The 22,378-nt window shown below is 36.3% G+C and overlaps 1 protein-coding gene across 2 annotated transcripts in view; it reads left to right on the forward strand.

Annotated features, from left to right (window-relative positions):
• Positions 1–22,378, forward strand: part of NT5DC1 (5'-nucleotidase domain containing 1) — a 143,404-nt gene that overhangs the window by 108,903 nt on the left and 12,123 nt on the right. For both annotated transcript variants that reach the window (XM_518703.7, XM_016956196.3), the window contains exons 7-8: positions 11,428–11,602; positions 13,408–13,505. In XM_518703.7, the coding sequence (XP_518703.2) occupies positions 11,428–11,602; positions 13,408–13,505 (273 nt within the window). The remainder of the gene's footprint in view (positions 1–11,427; positions 11,603–13,407; positions 13,506–22,378) is intronic.

Consider the following 22,378-nt stretch of genomic DNA (forward strand, 5'->3'; position numbering starts at 1 on the left):
GCAGAGTATTCCAGGAAGGGAGATAATATTTATGCCTTAATTTTAGACGTTTATTTGGGTTTTTTTTTCCTATCTCAGTGGAAGGTCTGAGTTTCCAGATAATAGCAGAGACAATATCAGTTCAGTGACAAAGAACTTCTGCAGAAATCCTGAGGAAAAGCAGAATTGAATTTTATAATTATTATCCAATAATTATATAGCTAAACAGGCATACCATTTAAAGCATTTGATTTCTGCTTCTGAACGCAAGTTATTTTTCTTTAACAGATAATGGTCATCAAATAAGTTAGATCTCAAACATATAGATTTAGACACATAAATGATGAGGTTTAGTGGATTAGGATTCTTGAGGACTCTATTCCATACCCAAGTTTGTTACTAACCGTAATTTTGAGCAAAATATGTGGTGGCTACTTAATCATCTTTAATATGACAAGGTTGAAGGGTGTGATTTCTAAGGCTCCTTTTAATTCTAGATATAATTAGAATGCATATTGATGGATACTTTTTTCTTCTGCAGAAATCTAATTTGGTGTTTCAATTTTCCTTTATGGCTTTTGAGTTCAGTGCCATGCTTAAAAGACTTTCCACATTGCAAGATTTTAAATAAATTTATATGTAAGGTTCAAAAAGAAGCTAATTTGATTTGTCAAAATTTATCCAAATTCTGAACTCTCACTTATTAAAATTCTGAACAACCTCAAACCCCTGAAATGTAATAATGTACCATGTGAAAAAAAAAAAAGAGTAAAGATTTGTGGTGACCCTGTAGTTACCATAGAGTCCCCAAATGCCTTGTAACTGGAGGGGCAGTATTGCACAAGCTCCGAAAGCAGACCGCCTGCATTCAAATTCCGATTCTGCCACATGGTAGCTGTGTGACTTTGGGCAAGTTCCTTAGCCTCTCTGTATCTCGGATTTTCAGTTGCAAAACGGGAATCATATAGGACCTGTTCCTGGGGTCATTATGAGGATTAAATCCATTAATAGTTATAAAGGTCTTGGAACTCTGTTTGGCAAAAATAAGCACTCAGATTATGTCAGTTATTTTGAGGATAATTATTAAAAATAATCTATTTTAAAAGTGATATTAAGTTAAAACCATGGAAATGTTTTAAAATAAATGTTAATGCCATAGGAAATTCCTCAGATACAATGCTGAACAGAAACACAGGTAAAAAAAACTATATATGGTATGCTTAAAATTCCCACAGAGTTAGATATGAACAGAAAATATACTGGCAGGAATCACATAGAAGTATTAGTATGTTTGGCAGCTAGTCTACAAAGATAGCTCTCTAATGAATCATGCCCCCCAGAAGTCACACCTTTCTGTTTTCTTCTCCTTGAAAATGAGCTGGACCTCTATCATCAGTAAAATTCAGCAGAAGTGCTACTGTAAAATTCCTAAAACTAGGTCATAAGGAGCCTTGCAGCTTTTGCTTGTCTTAAAACACTTGCTCTGGGGGAAACCCACCGCCACTTAAGAAGTCCAACTACCGTGAGACCCAAATGCAGAGAGAAAGCTCAAGCTAGCTAAGTGGAGAGATGTTTGTTTCACCAGCTCTCACCGTTCCAGCCAGCGCAGCCCAGGTGCCAGACAGTGAGTGAAGAAACCCTTAGATGATTCCATACCCCCGGGCACAACTCCAAGTGAGAAATGCCTGGCTGAGTTCAGTCAACCCTCAGAATCAGGAGATGATAATACATTGTTATTTTAAGCCATCATGTTTGAGGTGGTTTGTTGTGCAGCAATAAAAAACCCAATACAATGGATTTTCTCTAGCAAAAGTGTATCATATATAAGAAAAGCAATAATTTAATCTCTTTAAATAGTTCTTTTTTCCATATAGGTTCAACAGTAAGAGTTGACTGTATTTTATGTATGTTTTTATATTGTATATTTGGTTATTCTTAATTAACCTACAAATTAATTTAACTAGAACAGCCATTCATTAGCCATGCTAAATAAGTATAAATGTATTGGACTTAGAATAATTTACATGTAAAAAATATAGAGTCCACGAAGTATATTTATTCCTGGACAAACTGTGTACAAATTCTGTACTACCTATTACAGAGAATTTCCTTTTTATAAGACATTTTTATAAGATTTTTCTCGACTATAACAAAAGGAGGGATATTGGAATGTTTGCTTTGTTGTACTGTGCAAATCTAAGAGAATCTAAGTCTGTGGTTCTTCATGTCCCTAGCCTCAGGAATCTAATTAAAGCTAGAGAGCCTACACCTGCTCTGATCCCCCAACACACACAACACACTGATGAACAAAATGTTGCAAAGAGTATTGGGATTTCATTCACGCACTGAGGCCTGTGTATGGATTTTAGGATAAGAACCCAGGCTTAGGGCATTATTACTCCTCAAGCAATGTTGCAGAGTATTACACATAGACTATCCTATATATTTATATTTGTTATATCAAAGAAATTATTTCATTATTCTAATACTATTTTATCAATTCTTTTTCAAATTTTTTATTAAAAAGTTAATAACTCTGTCAAAACAATTATCAGAGTTAAAATCTCACTGATTTGAAACTTTAGTATGTTCTTTTTTTCCTTTTTCTTTTGTTACCATGGAGTAACTAGCCAGGTGATATTTTATGAAAGCATATAGAAGATATGACTGATACAAATACAGGTGGAAAAGTATAGTGAAAAACAGAGTAGTGCCTCATTAAAATAGCTGCTTAACTACTCTGTCTATGCAAGGTATAGATGTGGCACAGACCTAGGAGGCTAGAGAGGGCTTTCCTGTTTATATAATACACTGTCTGGACATTGAACAAGTAATCCTTTGTGATTATAATCTTTATGTGTGTTCTGAAATGGATTGCTTCTAAGTGAAATACAACTCTGCATACTTTTGGCTTTATTAGTAAGAAAAGATATTTCTGAAGAAACTGAGGATATCTGAACTAAATTAATTAAGGAAACAGTGCACTCTTGTGATAAAATTTGATCTTTAAAATGCATATTCCTTTGAATAACAATCTAGTTTTTTAAGAAAAATCCAAAGTTTTTGAGTTGAGATTTAATGGGTGGCAGGGAGGCAGGGGAACAAACATCCCAGGATATTCATTTTTTACTGCTATAATCACTCTGTATTTCAGCAATTGATTATTATTTTCAGTTTCTAAGCATTTCATATTTGAACTAGATGAGAAGTGATAAGTATGTAGAATTTGCTTTAAATACTTGTTAATTTTGGATTTCTTTAAACTGTTTAAAACATTTATGCTGACAAAAGCTTTTCATGTATTTACATTTTGTAAATTTATATGCAGTAGAAACCTTTGAGTTATTTTTTGGAGGTGAAGAAAAACAATTTAGAGCCTGTTTACTTTTATTTCATCTGTTTCTAAAAGGATTTGTGAATATTTTATCTTGAATTGCATAGAGATAATAATTAAAATTGGGACTTTATTCCAAAGCATCTTGTTTAGATTATCTATTGCTCCATAGGATACCAACACGCAAAACTCAGTATTATGTCACTTATGGATTCTGGGCTTAGTTGGGTGCTTCTAAACGTGGGGTCTCTCCTGTGGTTGCAGTCAGATGTCAGTGGGGACAGTAGTCTTCTGAAGGCATGACTGGGCTGGATGTCCAAGGGGCTCACTATGTCTTGCAGTTGAAGCTTTTAGCTCAACACTCAGCTGGGGCTGGCAGTTGGAGCACCTACAACACAAATTCTTCATCTAACCTATTCCTCACAGCATCTCAGGTAGCCTCAGATTGGTTGCACATCTAACATGGCACATGACTTCCAACAGGTAAGGAGTCGAAGCTGCCAGGCCATTTAAGGGCTACACCTGGAACTAACACAGGGTCATTCGCACTGCATTCTATTGGTCAAAGCAGTAAAATAACCTCTCCAGATATAAAAGAATGGAACAATTAACTCCAACTCTAGACATATGAGGTGGGAGATATTGTTGTGTCCATCTTGGAAATTCAATCCACTTCACATCTTCTATAATGTTTTATATTCAATAAATTTAACATCTGTTCTATGTGTAGATCACATGTAGGAGAACATGAAAATGCCCCTTCAATTATAATGAGCTACTAAAAACTAATGCTACTTTGAGAAGTGCAGTAACAGGCACAGGATCCTGGCTATTTCACCTCTAGTGATAGGCTCCCTGCAAAAGGATCAGAAAGAGTTGTGTCTAGGTAAGTAGAAGGGGTGGAAGGGAATTCTTATTGGGGATTTTGTGCCAAGCACTATGAGATGGATACTTTACCCACACTACTTTTTTTTGTTTTTTAAGAGATGGGATATCTCTGTGTTGCCTAGGCTAGGCTCAAGTGATCCTCCCGCCTCACCTTCCCAAGTAGCTGGGACTATAGGCACACATCACTGTGCCTGGCTTTCTTCTCCATAATTTAATGAGATTTTATAGGTGAAGAAATTAAGAATTAAAATTAAAATTTTTAAGTAAATTTCTCAAAAATCCTGATACTGTAAGTGGCAAACCACTTACAAACTTAGGATTCAAACTTAGGCCATTTGACTCCAAAGTGTGTGCTTTTTCTAATTTACATGCAAGAGTATTGCTCTCAAGGCTGAGAAATGAAAGTGAATGTGAAATAGTACACTGAAAAAACATAAAACAGTTCATCAGGTCTTTATTCTCATATATATCCTTCTTATAAAGGAAATAAAAATAAATTCTATTTTACTTAAAAAGATTTTTACTTAAAATGTTTTTAAACACAGACACAGATTTGAGCATTTTTATCAGATAACGTTAAATATGCATAATGTGGTTTTGCACTTCTAGCCGAAATAGTGAGGACCATGTTCTGCTAGGAGAAAAAAGGCTTTCAAAAAGCTGTCTGGTTTTATAGGGGTATTCTACTGAAGTAATTCTCAAAGTGTGGTTCTTGGACTGTCAGTTGACCTGAGAAATTGTTAGAAATGCACATCTTCAGGCCCCACCCCAAACCTACTGAATCAGAAACTCTAGGAGTATTTTTGAAAGCATTCTGGATAATTCTAATTTACCTTCATTTTGAGACCCACTACTCTACCGAAAGTCTGTTTTTGAAATATCATATTCAAAATGCAAAGACATTTTAGAGGAGGAGAAACACTGTGGAAATGGGTGTTCATTGTGGCTAAAGAGTTATCTGCGTTGTGCACATGTACCCTAAAACTTAAAGTATAATAAAAAAAAAAAAGAGTTATCTGGCTGGACATCACCATGGAGGCATAGACTCAAGCAACTCTAAGATTAAACGGTCCTTTGAAGCTGTCTTTTTCACAGGTTTGCAAATGTCTGATTGGCCAAGTGTGTATCTCTGGGGCTCCACCAGAGGTCTCTAGGGTGGGGGGCATAGGAATTGTTAACATCATCATTCTCTGGACACACTTTCTTGTGAAAAGTGTCATCCAGAATAGAACCCAGTTATCAAGGTTTAGTCTGAAAATGATTAAAAGAGTGGAAATTATTGCTTTCCTGGTTCTGAACATTGTACTGATATTAATGTAGCTCTACAATCTAATCACCTAATTGGATAATACGGAGCACATGAAGGTAAGATGCCTAGGGTTATAAAGGAGGACACATGCTTCTTACCCAGCTTTCTGGAGCAGAAATATTTTTCCAGAAACATGATATCAAAAGTACATAGTAGTAACTAAATAAATTGCAAAACATTGTCTCCAAACTTTTTATTTTACTTTGTCTATACTGTGGAGCCTAAGCTGACTGTAAGCTCTGTATTTTGAAGTTGCTGACAAACAACAGCTCCTCCAATGTTATGCCTGTATGGCTGAGCTTTCAACCTGGTAAGATTACATCTCTCCCTATGAAATTGTACCTCACTGAGTCACCTTGTCGATTTTACAGCCTGTCCAGATATTATTGTATGTGATTCTGTCATCAGATCCATCTGCTGACCCTCCCAGCTGTCAGCGTCCTCATTAAAGGATTTGTTATATTTTGAATAAAACCAGGCAGACCTTCAAAAACCTCTCTCCACATTTACGTTGTCTGTCCAGTAACCATGTCGGAAAGAGGAAACTAGGTTCTTTTAGAATGATTCATTCTGATATCATAGGAGAAAAAATAGGTTGTAAACTGATGGCAACAGGGGAGTTGACTAGGCCAAGTGCAGACAATATGGCGTGGTGGGATTGTGGGTAAACTATTACAATACATATGTAATACTGTCCAAGGACATTAACATCCAAAAATTTTAAAATACTGCCGACCCAAAATCATATTTATAGACTGTATTCAGCACAGAGTCAGGCAGTTTGATGGCTTTGGAGAGATAAAGGAGTCTGTTTGGCTTGTCTATACTCATTTAAACTGTTCGAATAATTTTTCTTTCAAAGAATTCCATAATATACACTTTTTCCAGGAATCCTCCTTTCAAAGGAGGAATGAAATCCATCATTCTGTATTCACAATACTTAACTAAATCTAGAGTACCATGCTTAATTGGTATAGTGTAAGAGTAAACACTTTAAAGATCATCAACCACAATGACATTTAAGATAATTGGCAACAGTTATTATTTGTTGATTACCTAACATGTACAAGGCTATATGTTAGGTAATAAAGATACTATAAAATTCAAAAGTCCCTGCCCTCTGAGAGCCTGTGATTTCCAATGAAGCAGGCAAAATACACAGAAAATAATAGTAAGAATTCTAGTTTTTATATTTTATATTTTATATTTTAGGTCAACAAGTCTTAATCCTGGTAGCACATTAGGACTACCTGGGAAGCTTAAAAAAAAAAAAAAAACCAATGTTGTGGCCCTACCCCAAACCAATTAAATCAGAATTTTTGGAGTAGGGCCGGGATATGCAAATTAAATTACAGATCTGGAAATCAGATACTGTTAAAATGTAAATTTTGTATATTATGTTTTTCTCTCATATTCTGTACTTCATTTCCCAGCTTTTATTTGAGAGACTTTCCAAGTATTATGTTTAGCATATAGATTTTCACTTTACACAATCTAGATATTCTAGATTTATTTATTTAATTATAAAATATTAGATATAAACCATATATTTTGTTATATAAACAGGAAATCTGTTTTAATACATTTTAATTTTATTTTTTGCCACCTATAAATAAACAAAATAAATTTATCTCTTTTATCCTCCAACAAATATTTCAGTGTCTCTTAGCAAAGAAGTTTCTTCTTTTAAGGAAATTAATTATATCATCTCTACAGCAAGTACATTTAAACAGTTCATTGCTAGGCATTTTAGCTGTTCACTAGCGTGCTCTTATATAACTTGTAAAGGTTGTAAATATTTAAATCTCTTCTAAATTATATTCTGCAATGGAAACAACAGACCTTATTTGGAGGCTGACCATGGAAGTGTTAGCATCCTGGCATCTCTAGTCCCCTCGGACAGCAGCTTTGAAAATTCTGGCCAAAAATCATGCAAACAGTAGTGATACAGTTAACAAGAAAATGCTTATTCAGTGATGATAGAAATAGTGATGTGGCACAATTGTCTGTTAAACTGAAAAAAACTGTTTTTAATATTCAGGTTGTACTATATTTTTTTACCACGAGAGGTCCCTATATCCTGTTTGGTGTATTCAGGCCATTTGATGTGCATATCAGACTGTTGCAACACTTTGGTATTATTTCTGTCACTCTACATTAACCAGTTTTTTTAACATAGGAGAGCTAAACTTTTATTCCTTAGAATCAGCTTATTAAAAGAATTTCCTTTAAATCTCATCTGGACTTAGAAAATACCAGCATCAAAGGATATAAGAGTGGTGGAAAAACCAGGAAAATAAGTTACATAAAGTGGCAGTGAAATAGAATTCCTTTGGAGGTTAAGTGAAAACACAGGCTTCTTTGTGAGTTAAGAACAAACAATACCACTCCTTTCCATCTTAGGTCTAAATTCCATTTCTGTTCAATCAGTGTTAATTAGTATCATAATTAAACATGACTTTTTTCATAGGCTGCCTTAATCATACATGAATAATATTATTTTTATCACTTCAGTTTGGCTATATGGTACTAATCATACTCTTGCCTTGAATGTAAGGAAACATAAATGTTCCTGTGTCTGCTCCTGCACTAATTTAGGTATTCATATGTTGAATACTTGCTCCATGCCAAGCAGAAAGATATATTTCTTGCCTTTAGAAGTTTATAGTTTCTTTGGGGATATAATTTAATAGACAATTATAATCCATTGTAGTATGTTTAACATAACTCTTCATTTGATTTAATACCTTGACTTATTTCAATAAAAAGATGTTTCTATTTGTATAATTATGTCTCCTATTCCTTTAATAATTGGAGGTTACAAGGGGGCAAAAATATTTTCTCCATGACAGTGATCTTTTGTAGTAAGAGCAACTCATAATCTACCATTGGGTATGTGTTTGTACAGGGCTTGTCTTTTTTAGTTTGTTCATTTCAGTCTGGCTTATGAACAAAACAAGGACATCTCTGTTATGACTTCAGAGAATAATTTTATCTGATTAAATTATTATATTGGTACTCTTTTGAATCAGACATTATTAATTAAGAGATACTAATGCAATTAACCTAGGTAAGAAATTTAAAATATTGTATTTAAATGCGTATGCCTTGTATTTTTATTCCTTTGGAAATGTTAACAGTAGCTTTTTAATGGTAATTTATATTTTGATCACTAGATGGCACTAAGCACATATAGCTAAGAAAAAATAACTTTTTTCTCAAGTTTTCTGAAAGCAAGTCTATGTTTTCAGCATTACACACTATAAATTTTTTTCTTATGTAGCCCATAAAATTCTTCTTGCTACAAAAGCTTTGTTTTTCTAAGTGAAATAATCTCACATCTGACTCCCTTAGGTATAGTAAGTTACGAGAGAGACACAGCCTCTGAAATTAGCAGTCATCCACTCATCAGACTTCTCTATTCTTAGCCATTTAGATTTATTATTATCATCTGTTTCTTAAACTGACCTTTTCTTACTAGTACTTCCTCTTCCCTGGGAAACAGAGAATATATTTTAATTTTTTTAAAGGGCTATTATATAGCCTCTGGCATGTTAAAAATAGATCCTAGAGATTCACACACAGAAGTTCCTGTAGGGCAAAATATAAAAAGAGCAAAAACTTTGTTTTTGTTTTTGGTCTTCTAAATATTATTCTCATATTGCAAAATATTATTTCTTTTGTTAGTTTTGGTCTGGTTATGATATTCATGCAATATATTTTCTGAATCATGATGCTTTAAGTTGCAAATAATAAATAACCTTCATGTTTAAGCTATTACTAAATTGAGTTATTTTACACAACCAGAGGTTGTCCAGAAGTTGAATGGTACTTCCAGTGGTGGTTAGAGTTAGTCAGTGACTTAATCAGAAATCCAGTGGTGGCCAGGCACAGTGGCTCATGCCTGTAATCACAGCACTTTCAGAGGCCCGAGGTGGGAGGATCACTTGGGCCCAGGAGTTTAAGGCTGCAGTAAGTCATGATCGTGCCACACTGCACTCCAGTCTGGCCAACAGAGCGAGACCCTGTCTCAAAAACAGAAACAAAAGCAGAAACCCAGTGATGTCATCAGGGACCCAGGTTTGTTTCCTTTCATATGTCCACTCTGCCATCTCTGGTATATCAGACTTGTGCTTTGTGTTGATGATAACCGCTGCAGTTCTACATAGAATTTATAATCATGGGAAAGTCCAGTAGTAGAAGAGGGGATATTCCCCCCTTTATAGGTTTATTTTTATCAGTGGTATACATTACTTCAGGATCCTGCAGCAAAGTTCTCCTCAGGTCTCATTTGCCATGCCTGGGTCCCCAGCACTTCCTAAACAATTCAATGACAGGAGGAGGGAATAACTGTGATAGGTGTAGACTGATAGAGACCCTTGCCCTTCCTAGCATCACAGACCCCCTCAGAGGAAGATGAAACCCGAAACAATATCAGAGCACTCCCCAGCAAAGAGGGAGATGGATGTGGGGAGGCAGACCACAATATTTGCTACCATTTTTTGTTTTTATTTGTTCGTTTTTGTTTCACTTAAAGACTCTTCTTCCTGGCCGGGCATGGTGGCTCATGCCTGTAATCCCAGCACTTTGGGAGGCAGAGCGGGCGGATTGTGAGGTCAAGAGATCAAGACCATTAGACCATTCTGGCAAACATGGTGAAACCCCATCTCTACTAAAAATACAGAAGTTAGCTGGGCGTGGTGGCACGCGCCTGTAGTCCCAGCTACTAGGAGGGCTAAGGCAGGAGAATCACTTGAACCCGGGAGGCGGAGGTTGCAGTTAGCCAGAGATCATGCCACTGCACTCCAGCTTGGTGACAGAGTGAGACTCTGTCTCAAAAAAAAAAAAACAAAAAACTCTTCTTCCTGATGTCCTGATATTCTTGAAATATAACTGCCAAGTATTTCAAGTGTTTCACACCGGAGAGAGTCACGGATGTATCCCATATCTAGCTATTGCAGACTCTATCATTCAGTACAAGCTGTTTAACCTTTTTTTTTTTTTTTTTTGTCTATGCATGTGTCCTTTTCCTAACAATTAGAGAAAGTAAAATCTTGGATCCTTTTTATCTGCTTATTAGTTCTATCATGCTCTGAGAACAGTATGTGTTATGAATCTAGTAACATTTCAACTAAATCTGCAATTGCCTGCTAAGTACCCACAACTTTAAAGGCATTGGGTCAAGCACTATGGGTAAGTCTGGCCAGGACATCTGGAAACACTGCCACCATCTGCCCTGGAGCTCAGCCAGACCCCGTGGCCACTCTAAAGGGGCAGAGCAAGCAACCCCGCTTCAGTGATGCGAGTCATTCATTGTTCCCTGTCAAATACAGTGCCTTTTGGCCTGTTCTGGCCTATTTTGCACCGATTTTTCCATTTTGATATCTCAGCACTTCTCAGAGGCTATAGAATGGCTCCCCTAGTATAGATTCCATCTGAAATAGCAAACTGTGACTCTGAGGAACTCATCGCCCTTCTTGGCTATTTATGCAAAAGATGTGATCCTGGTGCAATATCTGAGTGTTGATTTGTTTCTTGTCTGTATTCAGCAAATATTCATTGAATAATTAAAAGAGTATTTGTAACAATTGATATTTCAAATGTAAGGTTTTCTCTTACAGCATTTGAAAATGCTGATCATATTGTGTTTCTTGTGTTACCTGTTTTAACAGTTTATCAGTTCTTGTCAAATAGCCAGCGAATATTATCAACTAACATTTTCAAACAATATTGTGTTTTCAAGTAAAGAACTATTCTTAAAAAGCAAGTAGTATTGGCATAATTGCTAGGTCGGTCAAACCTTGTTCTTATCCTTTTAGTTTTATCTATAGATTTGAAAGAGATTAACTTGTTAGAGAATATATTTAGTCAAAAAATGTTTAAAAAGAGAAACCTCATTGATATTTTTATTTTTCAGAAAACTGTGGAATATATTTTCCAGAAATAAAAAGAGATCCAGGCAGATATTTACACAGTTGTCCTGAATCTGTGAAAAAATGGCTTCGACAGCTAAAGAATGCTGGGAAAATTCTTCTGTTAATTACCAGTTCTCACAGTGATTACTGTAGACTTCTCTGCGAATATATCCTTGGGTGAGTGATGAGTCATTCAGTTTTCATTGTCTTATGAAATACAGATAGCAAATTAGACCAGGGCTTTTTTAAAAGTGTCAGCCATGACCATATCATTATTTTAAACAATGCTGAGTGACAAGTTGATTTTTTTTCTCATGACATACCTCAATCTCTGCTGACAGCAGCCCAACCAAGTACATTTTAGCAAAGCAATGTTATTGGGGACCAGTATGCTCATAGCTCACCGAATGTCCAGGTTTTAGGTTTTCTGGAAGGTGGTAAACTGTATATCCTTCAGTTTTCCATGAATTTGGTTTCTCATCTTTGGACGATGATTGAGGGACTCTGAGTTGTAGGTTATACTCCTCCACAGATACCTGGAGTACAGCCACTCTTTAGTCATTTCCGTGCGGAGCCATGTATTTTACTGTTTAACACAGCCATGATGGGATTGAATTCATGAGAATGAAGGCAGTATAATTGCATAGACTTTAAAGTAAGACAGACTTGATTTCAAGCCCCGCTCTGCAGTTTACTGTATTACCTGGGGCAGGTTTTATAACCTCTTTAAGCTTCAATTTTGTCATCATAAAAATGGTACAGTAATTCCTTGTGGGTATGAGGGGATATTTAAATAGCATAATACAGGTAGAGAATTAGACAGGAATAGTTGATAGACTTCAGTGTGTAAATACTTATTCTTGTGGGAAATACCAGGAAATGTCTATGGTCAAAGCAAGATTCTACATGAGTCATTAGGTCTCCCCTAATGTTTCCTCAAATTCCATCAAATACCGAATTGCCATGAGTATGGAGCAAGTTTGAGCCTTAAAATCTACCTTCACCAGCCCTTTTAGCATCATGATTTCCATGTTCCTTAGCATGTGTGGCTTTAGTTTCTTCTATGATATGCTTAGAATCTGTGAGTAGAATTCCTGCTTTCTGAATAATATACAGGCTGATACATAATAATGCATCCTTTGGGTGAATTAAGACTAAAGTCCTGGATGTCTTAGAAGGTGCCTCTCATAGAGACATTTGCTATCCTAGTAGTGGGCCCATGCTTTAAAATGAACAATCTGGATTTTAATTCCTTTTTTATTAGCATAGATAACCATAGTCTTTCTTCATCTTAATTTCTATGTATTGCTGTTTGGATTTGTAAAAGTATTCTAGAATGTTGGGTAAATACTGTTTCCCCCATTGTAATAGTGAGTCCTTCAGGAGAAGGGCTACCTTGCCTTTGCCATCAAAAGTAATCCTTAATATAATGCTAACTACAGATTTAAAATCATTAATTATTGTCATACAAAAGTTACCACATTATAAGACTACACTGATTGTCAAATAAAGTGTCTTCTTCACATTTGAAGCACTCTCTGAAAGATAACCATGACTTGCTATAATGCTGCTTTCTGTGGGACCCATGTAACACACAAAATTGTTAACTCTTCAAGCTAACAAAGCCAGCCAATTTCAGGCCCCCAAATTTGAAGATAGATTTTCCAAATATTTCCAGCTGTTAGAAACTATTGAGTTCACTACCAAAGCCAGCTTGGTACCTAGAGTCTATGTGCTACTCTCTTTTTTTTCCTGATTATGTTTATACTTCAAAGAGTTGTCAGGAAGACTAGTACTCACCCACCTTCTATTTCCAGTGGAATGTTCACCTTAAAGTGTGTGAGAAAAATATAAAGCATGTAAAAGTTAGTCAAAAGATAAATGATGCTGTGGTAAAATAGATAAGCAAAGATCAAGTTCTGTTTTATATGGACCTTTTCTAATTCTTAAAATAAACTTATGAAAAATTGTGTTGCTTTTAGGAATGATTTTACAGACCTTTTTGACATTGTGATTACAAATGCATTGAAGCCTGGTTTCTTCTCCCACTTACCAAGTCAGAGACCTTTCCGGACACTCGGTAAGTTACATTTGGTTTCTTTCTTTTCCTGTATACAGTTGGCTAACAACCTTGTGCAGAACACTGTGTTGCATGCAATGCCATGTCTTCTTTCCTCTCATGGGGAAGAAAAAAGATAATAAACCTATGTTTGTATTAAATTTTATGCTACCACTTTGTATCACAATTATTTCTTTGCATGTCAGTCTCTCCCCAACTTTAAAAATGAAGGGCATGAACTTCACCTTAGTTTTTAGGGCCTAAATAAATGCCTCGATAAATATTTGAAGGATGGATTACTTGTGATAAATCAGTCAAGTTATCTTCTAGAACAAAAGCGCCTGCGGAACACATGAGGATCATAACAAATGAAACATTCCTCTCTCTGGGGAACAGGCAAGGCCTTCCTGAAAGGTTATTTAGAATTGTCATTCATGTAGAAGAGACTGATAGGGAGAGAGGTGGAATGAAAGGGATTTGCAGATGAAAAAGAATGATAATAGAGTGAGGTACTCATAGTAGGTGTTCTTGAAAGCTTCTTGAATAAATACATAAATGAATAAAAAGAAGAACCTGATCCGGAATAGAGAAGTTATAGTTTTTGGGGAGTGAAAGACAGTGTTTTGATATCTGTTGTGTCTTTTATTTCTATTTAAGTAGTTTCAAATAAGCTCAATGATATATTAACATTTGAGGACCATTCAGAAGTTCTCTTAGGAGATGAACATCTAAAATAAATCCAGGATGGTTGGAAATTGAAACACACTTAATGGTTGCAAATGCACATAAATGTATAAAAGATTATTAACAAATAAAATTTATAGATCTACCTAGAAATCTAGCTGTATTTTAAACAGAATGATAAAATTAACATACATGCATATTATATGCAAAATATATATAAGTGTCCACCATAATATATGATTTATAATTTTACTTTTGATTCATATGCTTGGCATTATATAACAACCTGGGCCAGGTTGGACTGATATTTAATATACATTTCTCTACTTTCCCATGGCCACACACTACCCTGCTTTGGAATAAAATTTAAAATTTCCCAAAAAAGTGTTCATGTGAGTCAGATGGATTTAATACATTTATTTAATATGGTAATACAGTATTATTTACTTTGAACTTTGCTATTCAAAAGCCTGATTCAGTTCTAGGCATTTGATAGTAGCTCAGTACTCAGTGGTGGGCTTATGAACAGTGAAATCTAAGTGAGGTTCATGGTAGCACGTGTCAAGCACCAAGGCATTTTCTGTGCACCAGACAGATGTGTGAACATGTGAGCACATCAGCAAGTGCAAGGGATGCTTATGGATTGTAGCACATGTCATGAAGCTAATAACCACCTTATGAGGTACAGTATATGGGGCAGGCCTCCTTAGAGTGGCTGGCCAGGGAAGCTCTGTCCAAAAAGGTTAGGTAAGGTGACTTGCAAGGCGAGCCCTAAGGGACAAGTGATCAGAAGAGCAGAGGAAGAGTGTTCCTGGCAGTGGATCAAATGAATGCCAAGGCCCAGTAGGAGAGTAGTTTTGTCACATTCTAGTAACAGAGAAGAGACCTGCCATTCTGGCACATGGTCATGGGGTGGAAGGGGGTGAAGTTAGGGAGGCAGGCACCCGCATAAACAGCGGAAAGGGGTTTAAATTTTATTCCACAAGTAACCTGAAGCTGTTCCATTGTTTGAGGCAGAAGAGTGATATAAGAGACTACTTTGGCTGCTGGGTGGGGAATGGTTTGAGTGTGGGGAAGGATGGAAAGAAGAAGACCTGGCAACTGCAGTGTCCCTAGTAAGATAACTGTCGTGGTTTGGTCCAGAGCAACAGTACTGGAAATGGAGAGAGGTAGATATATTTAAATACATTATGGAGTTGGAAAACACAGAGGGCTCGGTGATACTTAAAGAAACAGCAGACAAAAAGAAAGGAGTAATAAAAAATAACTTCCAGGTGGTTGATTTTTCTTTTTCCTCAAATGAGCAAGTGAGTAGATGGTGGTACCATTTACAGACTTGGGGAAAAATACAGAGGATAAAGTTGTGTGGAGTAGGGGTTACATCTGTTAAGAACTCATTTTTCAACATGTTAATTTTGAGATGCCTATGAGTTATGTAACTGTCACTATCAATTAGGAAATTGTATAAATATGCCTGGAGTCCAAGGGAACAAGTCTAGGCTCAAGATATGTATTGGGAGTAATCAGCTCATAGATAGGTATTTGAAGCCAGGGGATTATATGAAACCAAATATTGAGAGAATGTAGATAGGCAAAAGGCCTGGACCAAGCCCTGACATTCTCTAATATTAAAGATAGAGAAGAAAGAGTGCAGTGTGGCAGCAGATAGATTATAGTAGGGAAAACAGTAGAATACGTGTTCAGAAGCCAGAGGAAAGAGGAAAGGGTAGCCAGCTAGTCCAAATGCTACAGAAAAAGTCCACTGAAATGAGGAAAGAGAAATCTTCACTGGGGTGGACAAGATGGAGATCACTAGTGCCTCAGTGAACAGTTGCCATAGAGTGGTGGGATAGAAACTAAATTGCAGTATCTTGAGTAGTTCATTGGAGGTATGGAACCAGGGTATATGTGCAGCTCTTTCTAGAATTTTAGCTCTAAAGGCAGCCAAAGAATTGAGGTTTTAGCTGGAAGACAGTGTAGGATTAAGGGCATATTTTATTTTTTTAAGATCGAAGATACTGGAATATGTATATGTGCTGATGAGAATGATCTGCTGCAGTGGTTTTCAACGGTGGCAGTTTTGCCCTTCAGTGCAAATTTGGCATTGTCTGGAGACGTTTTTGGTTGTCGCAACTTTGGAGGGGGGTGGAGGCTGGGTGTGCTGCTAAGCAGCCTACAACACACAGGACAGCACCCCCCCAACGACAAAGAATTATCTAGCCCCAAATCTCAGTAGTGCCAAGGCTAAGAAACCCTAGTCTAGTATAAAGAAATAGGTTGATGTTGCTTTTATATATTGGTTTAAAGTCTTATATAATAAAATCCTTGATATTAAGAAATAATCTGTTATCAAGGATTCTAATAATATTCTTATAATTAAACCAGAAAAAAATTTAAATGTTTTTCCCTACTTTACAAACTTACATTTAAATATATAAGTAAGTACCCAATAAATATTTGTTTTTATTTTTATTTTTGTGGGGTTTGCATATTTTGTTCCAAGAAAATCTATACCCCTTTTATACCCATAGTAGTATTTATGCCATTCCATAATATTTTTATTAAAATTTCACACAAAGATACAATTAATGGAAAACTGCACGTTAAAAATATACCAAGTTTTTTTAACATATTGGAAATTATAAATGCATTAACTATGCTGACAATTTACAGCATTTTATGTAGTTTTTCTGTATTTAATTGAGAGTATCCTGAGAAAAAGGGTGGAGTTTTTAAAAAACGATTATTTTAGAAGTACCTATCTTAAGACTTCTGTGCAGTATTTTCTGTTAGTTGTATAGTACAATTGGATTTGAGGGCTGACATAATAATGATGTTTATCCAAACTATATATTTTTAAATATTATACTCATCAAAAGACTTGAAAGTCTTTTTGATTGAATTTATGATATGGAAATATTAGGAATCTAAACTTTAAAAATAAGCACATCCTGATAATAAATATACCATTTTAAAAAATTGTTTTACATTTTGGGTTGTATAAACACTTAGTTTTTTAATTTCTACTTTCTCTAATTTGTATTTCATTTATTTTTTAATTGACAAGTAAAAATTATATATTTATGTTGTACAACATGGTATTTTGATATATATATACATTGTAGAATGGCTAAATGATACTATTTAAATAGGTATTACCTCACATTATCATTTTTTGTGTGTGTGGTAAGAACACTTAAAATCTATTCTCTTAGTAAATTTCAAATATACAATATATTTAACTCTGCATTTTGTACAATATATTTCTTGGATTTATGGATTTATTCCTCCTACCTGAAATTTTGTGTCCTTTGACCAACATCTCCTAATACCCCTACCCCTAGCCTCACATAACCACCATTTTACTTTCTGATTCTATGAGTTTGGCTTTTTTACATTCCAAATGTAAGTGAGATCATATGGTATTTGTCTTTCTGTGCCTGGCTTATTTTGCTTAACATTGTGTCCTCCAGGTTCATCCATGTTGTCACAAATGACAGGATTTCTTTCTTGTTAAGGTCAAATAGTATTCCATTATGTATATATACCATATTTTCTTTATCCTTTAATCTGCTAATGGACATTTCGGTTGATTTCATATCTTTTCTGAATAATGCGGTAATGAACATGGGAGTGCAGATAGCTCAACATACCAATTTCATACATTTTGCATATATACTCAGTATTGGAGTTGCTGGATCATATGGTAGTTCTATTTTTAATTATTTTGAAGAACCTCCACACTTTTTTCCGTAATGGCTAAACTAATTTACAATCCCACCAAGAATGTATAAGGATTCCCTTTTCTCCACATGCTCTTTAACACTTATCTTTTGTCTTTTTGATAACAGCCATTCTAATAGGTATGAGGTGATATCTCATTATGGTTTTAATTTGTATTTCCCCAATGCTTAGTGAAGTTGAGCACTTTTTCGTATAACTGCTAGACATTTGTATATCTTTTTGAGAAATGTCCTTTGCTCATTTTTTTAATTGGGTTATTTGTTTCCTTACTACTGAGATGAGTTCCTTTTATAGTTTGGATATTAACCCCTTATCAGATGTATGGTTTGCAAATATTTTCTACCATTCTACAGATTGTTTTCACTTTGTTGACTGTTTTCTCTGTGGTTGCGTAGCTTTTTAGTATTATGTAATCTCATTTATCTATTTTTGCTTTTGTTGTCTGTGCATTTCGGGATATAGCCAGAAAGTCTGATAAAAATTTCATTTTAACTAGCAGTCTACTGTGTTTCATTCTCTTCTGTGGTTTTAGAGATGAAAAATCTGGATTGATGAAGCAGGACCCAAAGTCCTACCAGTCTCTGTAATGAAGACTGTAAAGTGCTTAGCAATCTCAGCGTATATAGGATTTCATGCTTTTTGTACAGATATTTAGAAAAATTTACCTCATTTTGGCCGGGAGCGGTGGCTCACGCCTGTAATCCCACCACTTTGGGAGGCTGAGGTGGACGAATCACCTGAGGTCAGGAGTTCAAGACCAGCCTGACCAACATGGAGAAACCTCGTCTCTACTAAAAATATAAAATCAGCCGGGCATGGTGGCACATGCCTGTAATCCCAGCTACTAGAGAGGCTGAGGCAGGAGAATCGCTTGAACCTGGGAGGCAGAGGTTGCGGTGAGCCAAGATCGCACCATTGCACTCCAGCCTGGGCAACAAGAGTGAAACTCCGACTCAAAAAAAAAAGAAGAAAAGTTTAGCTCATTTTTATCACATCCAGGAGGGCTAGATGTCTAAGGTTCTTTCCAGCCTTTGTTTTCTAGGCCTCTGATTTAAAATATTTCAGTGGAAGAAATATTTTTTAGAATTAAACCAAAATACTTTATTCTATTTAGAATGCAAAAAAGATTGCGAGAACTATTACTAATTACAGGATTATACTGCACATACTTTAAAATCCCTACTTCATTACATTCTCTATTATGTGTCTATTCTGCTGCTGATTCTGATTCTGATTCTTCAGCTACCTCTAACTGCTTTACCTCCATTTCTGCTACCTTTCTCTTTTAATGTTGATATTCCCTAACATTCTGTATTTGGCTCTCCTTTCTTCTCCTGTTGTCCTTCAGCTCTCTACCACTGGGAAGCTTTTAACTATCATCTATATACTGATGGTTGACATTTCCTTGTCTCTGGGCTTCACATTTCTCTGACCTTCAGAAGCCTATTTCTATCTGTCTTCTAAAATCTTCACATCCCACAGCCCCAGGGTGGCAGGAAAGTTGATGTGCTTGCAACAGCTCATTAAATCCCCATTCCATTTTAGCATGCCCCTCTTCCCATATTCCATAATTACATTTTAGTTACTTTTCCAAGCACAGACTTTAACCAAGCTAGTAAGCAAAAACCACAATTACTTTTGCACTAACCTAAAAAATCAGTCATCCTCATTTCTTCCCTCCCTTTTAAGTTGTCCTTCTGTTTTCTCAGGTTTGTCCTCACTACATTCCCACCACTGCCCGCATCATCCCTTGTGTGAAATGGCACAATATTTAAGTCATTGCTCCAAATGGTTAAAGTAAAGTTAATGCAACTGAGCTTGCTGGGATGGAAGGCACAGCGAGCCAATCACGAAACACAGCATGGCCTTAGCGAGTCGCACAGGTTTGACGTCAGCGGTTGTCATGGTAACAGGGGCAAAGATGCTGATGCCAGTGTCAGTCAGGACTGAGCTCCTCCCTCCAGTCTGATTCCTGCCAGTGCTTAAGGATGTATGGAGGGGAGAAGCGTCTTCCAAGCAAAATCTTCATCCTCTGTTCTCTATCACATGCACTGCGTCACCAGATCCTCGCCAGTGCTGAGGGTGGGGACACGGGGGAATCTCTGACTTGCAAGATTAAATTATCATTGGAGAGGGAACGTGTCAGCCTTGTTCACCGCAGTGTCGCCAATGCTGCTAGCTCAGTTCCTGCCCCTGCCCGCCATTGGGAGAATCATGAGCCAACTCTCTCTGTCTCTCCTCTCTCTCTCTCTGTCTCGTCCCTTGGCCTTAGCTGTCACCAGTACACTGACTCTGACTCCCAAATCTTTCCCTGAGACCTGTTTTCCTGAGTCTCATACGCAGTTCCGCCTAGAAACCAAAAACAACCAAACATGCTGGTCACCTTGTGTGTATTCTTTACTTAACCATCCATTAGAATTCTCCAGCTAATAACCTCCGTTGTCTTCACCCTTTTACCTCCAGTATGCTATGCATTAAATCCTGCTTAATATACCTGGGAAATCTCTCATCTTTGTCCTCCTCTCCCTTTCCACTAGGCCATCTAACCCCTCCCCAACCTCTCTTCACTTTTCATTAGCACAGACTTCTATTTTTGAGTTCTTTAAAATTTCCCACATCTTTTTTTATTATTTACTTAGGCACAAATATATTTAATCACATGCACACAATATCTCATTGGCTTCCATTCCATATAGCATCCTAAGGCTAATTGTACAGTCTGGTTCCTAAATTACCTTTCCATCTTCCTTAACTCTATCTCCATAAAAGTACCCTTTACTCCTACTGAAATGATTGCCTTTTATTCTTATATCAAGTTTTTGTTCTCGCTATTCTGTCAACATCAGTGTTTCTCAGACTTTAATGTACACGTGAATCACCTAGAGATCTTGTTAAAATGGAGATTCTCATTCAGAGGCCCTGGTGAAACCTTAGATTCTGCATTTCTAAATAACTTGTCTGGTGAAGCAGATGCTACTGGTTGGAAGATCACACTTTGAGTGGCATAGATATATGTAAAATGCCTTCTCCCTTTCCTCTCTGGTGACTTCCTACCTCTTATTTAAGGTCAGACATACAAATCACACCTCCTTAGCGATACCTTCCTTCTGCAGCTCCAGTCAGAGCTGTTTCCTTCTCTGTATTGTTTAGTGCTTTCACTTGGCTACAGTTGGGAAATTGTCTGCTGAACTTTGTCAGCGGATGTTAGTGCTGAGGGGTGCAGCTGTGTGCAGGAATCTTTCTGTCTTTAGCACAATTCCAACAACATTAACAGCTCCCCGAATGAAGGAGGCTGAATCCATCAGCGAACTAGTCAACCCCATCTCTACTAAAAGTACAAAAAATTAGCTGGGCGTGGTGGCAGGTGCCTGTAATTCCAGCTACTCAGAGGCTGAGGCAGGAAAATCGCTTGAACCCAGGAGGCAGAGGTTGCAGTGAGCCTAGATAGCGCCATTGCACTCCAGCCTGGGCAATAAGAGCGAAACTCCGTCTCAAAAAAAAAAAAAAAAAAGAACTATGAATGAATGGTAAATCCCCCCCCCCCAAACCAAAGTAGATAAGAGTAAGAATCACACTTTTTCTTTAATAGTATAATTGTCCTGTTATAGCCCTCAACACAAGCATTTTACTAGACATTTTACTTGAAAAATGTCTTACCTGCCCATGCCAAGAAACAGAGAAAGTATGTATGAAAATGAACAACTGGAGAAAAAAAAGTCTAGCCCAGAATTGAGGAAGGGATTTATAAAAGTAAATATGAACTGTTTGGTCAAATTTACATATATACAGAAAGGAATCCTAGAAATAAAAATTGTAAATATATTTTTAATCATAATTCATTATTTAGTAACCTCTAACAAGTCAGAGATTACCACCAGAATATAAGCATCCTTAGGGAAGAGATGTTTAGGGCAGAGACTTGAGCCATCTCATTCACTGCTATATCCCTACTGACTAAAACAGTCTGTGAAATATAGTAAAAATGAAGAATGAGACGAGAAAGAAAATGAATTGTATTTCTAGCTCAGATTCTGTTTGACTCCACCAGGCTGTGCAGATCCTCTCATGTTTGTAACTTTTTACTTGTAACAGAAAAACATTGGCAACAACCCACATGTCTATCTATAGAGGACTATTATTAATAAATAAATAATAGAACATGTGTAAAATAGAATGAAAGGCACATATTTTAAAAGGAGGTAGATTACACTGTGCTAGCTACAAAATAGTTTTAAAATAGCAAGTTGCAGAGCCTCATGCAGATTATTCTAATAATAGCATTTAAAAGCGTTTTAAAATTATTAGTATTATATTAGTTTGCTAGGGCTGCCATAACAAAATACCACAAACTAGATAGCTTGAACGATGTATTTTATTTCTTTGCAGTTCTGCAGGCTGTGAAGTCTGAAACCAGGTTGTAGCAGGATTGGTTTCTTCTAAGGCCTCTCTCTTCTTGGTTTGTAGAT

This window comes from Pan troglodytes, chromosome 5 (genome assembly GCF_028858775.2).
Source record: "Pan troglodytes isolate AG18354 chromosome 5, NHGRI_mPanTro3-v2.0_pri, whole genome shotgun sequence".
NCBI classification, from domain to species: Eukaryota; Metazoa; Chordata; class Mammalia; order Primates; family Hominidae; genus Pan; species Pan troglodytes.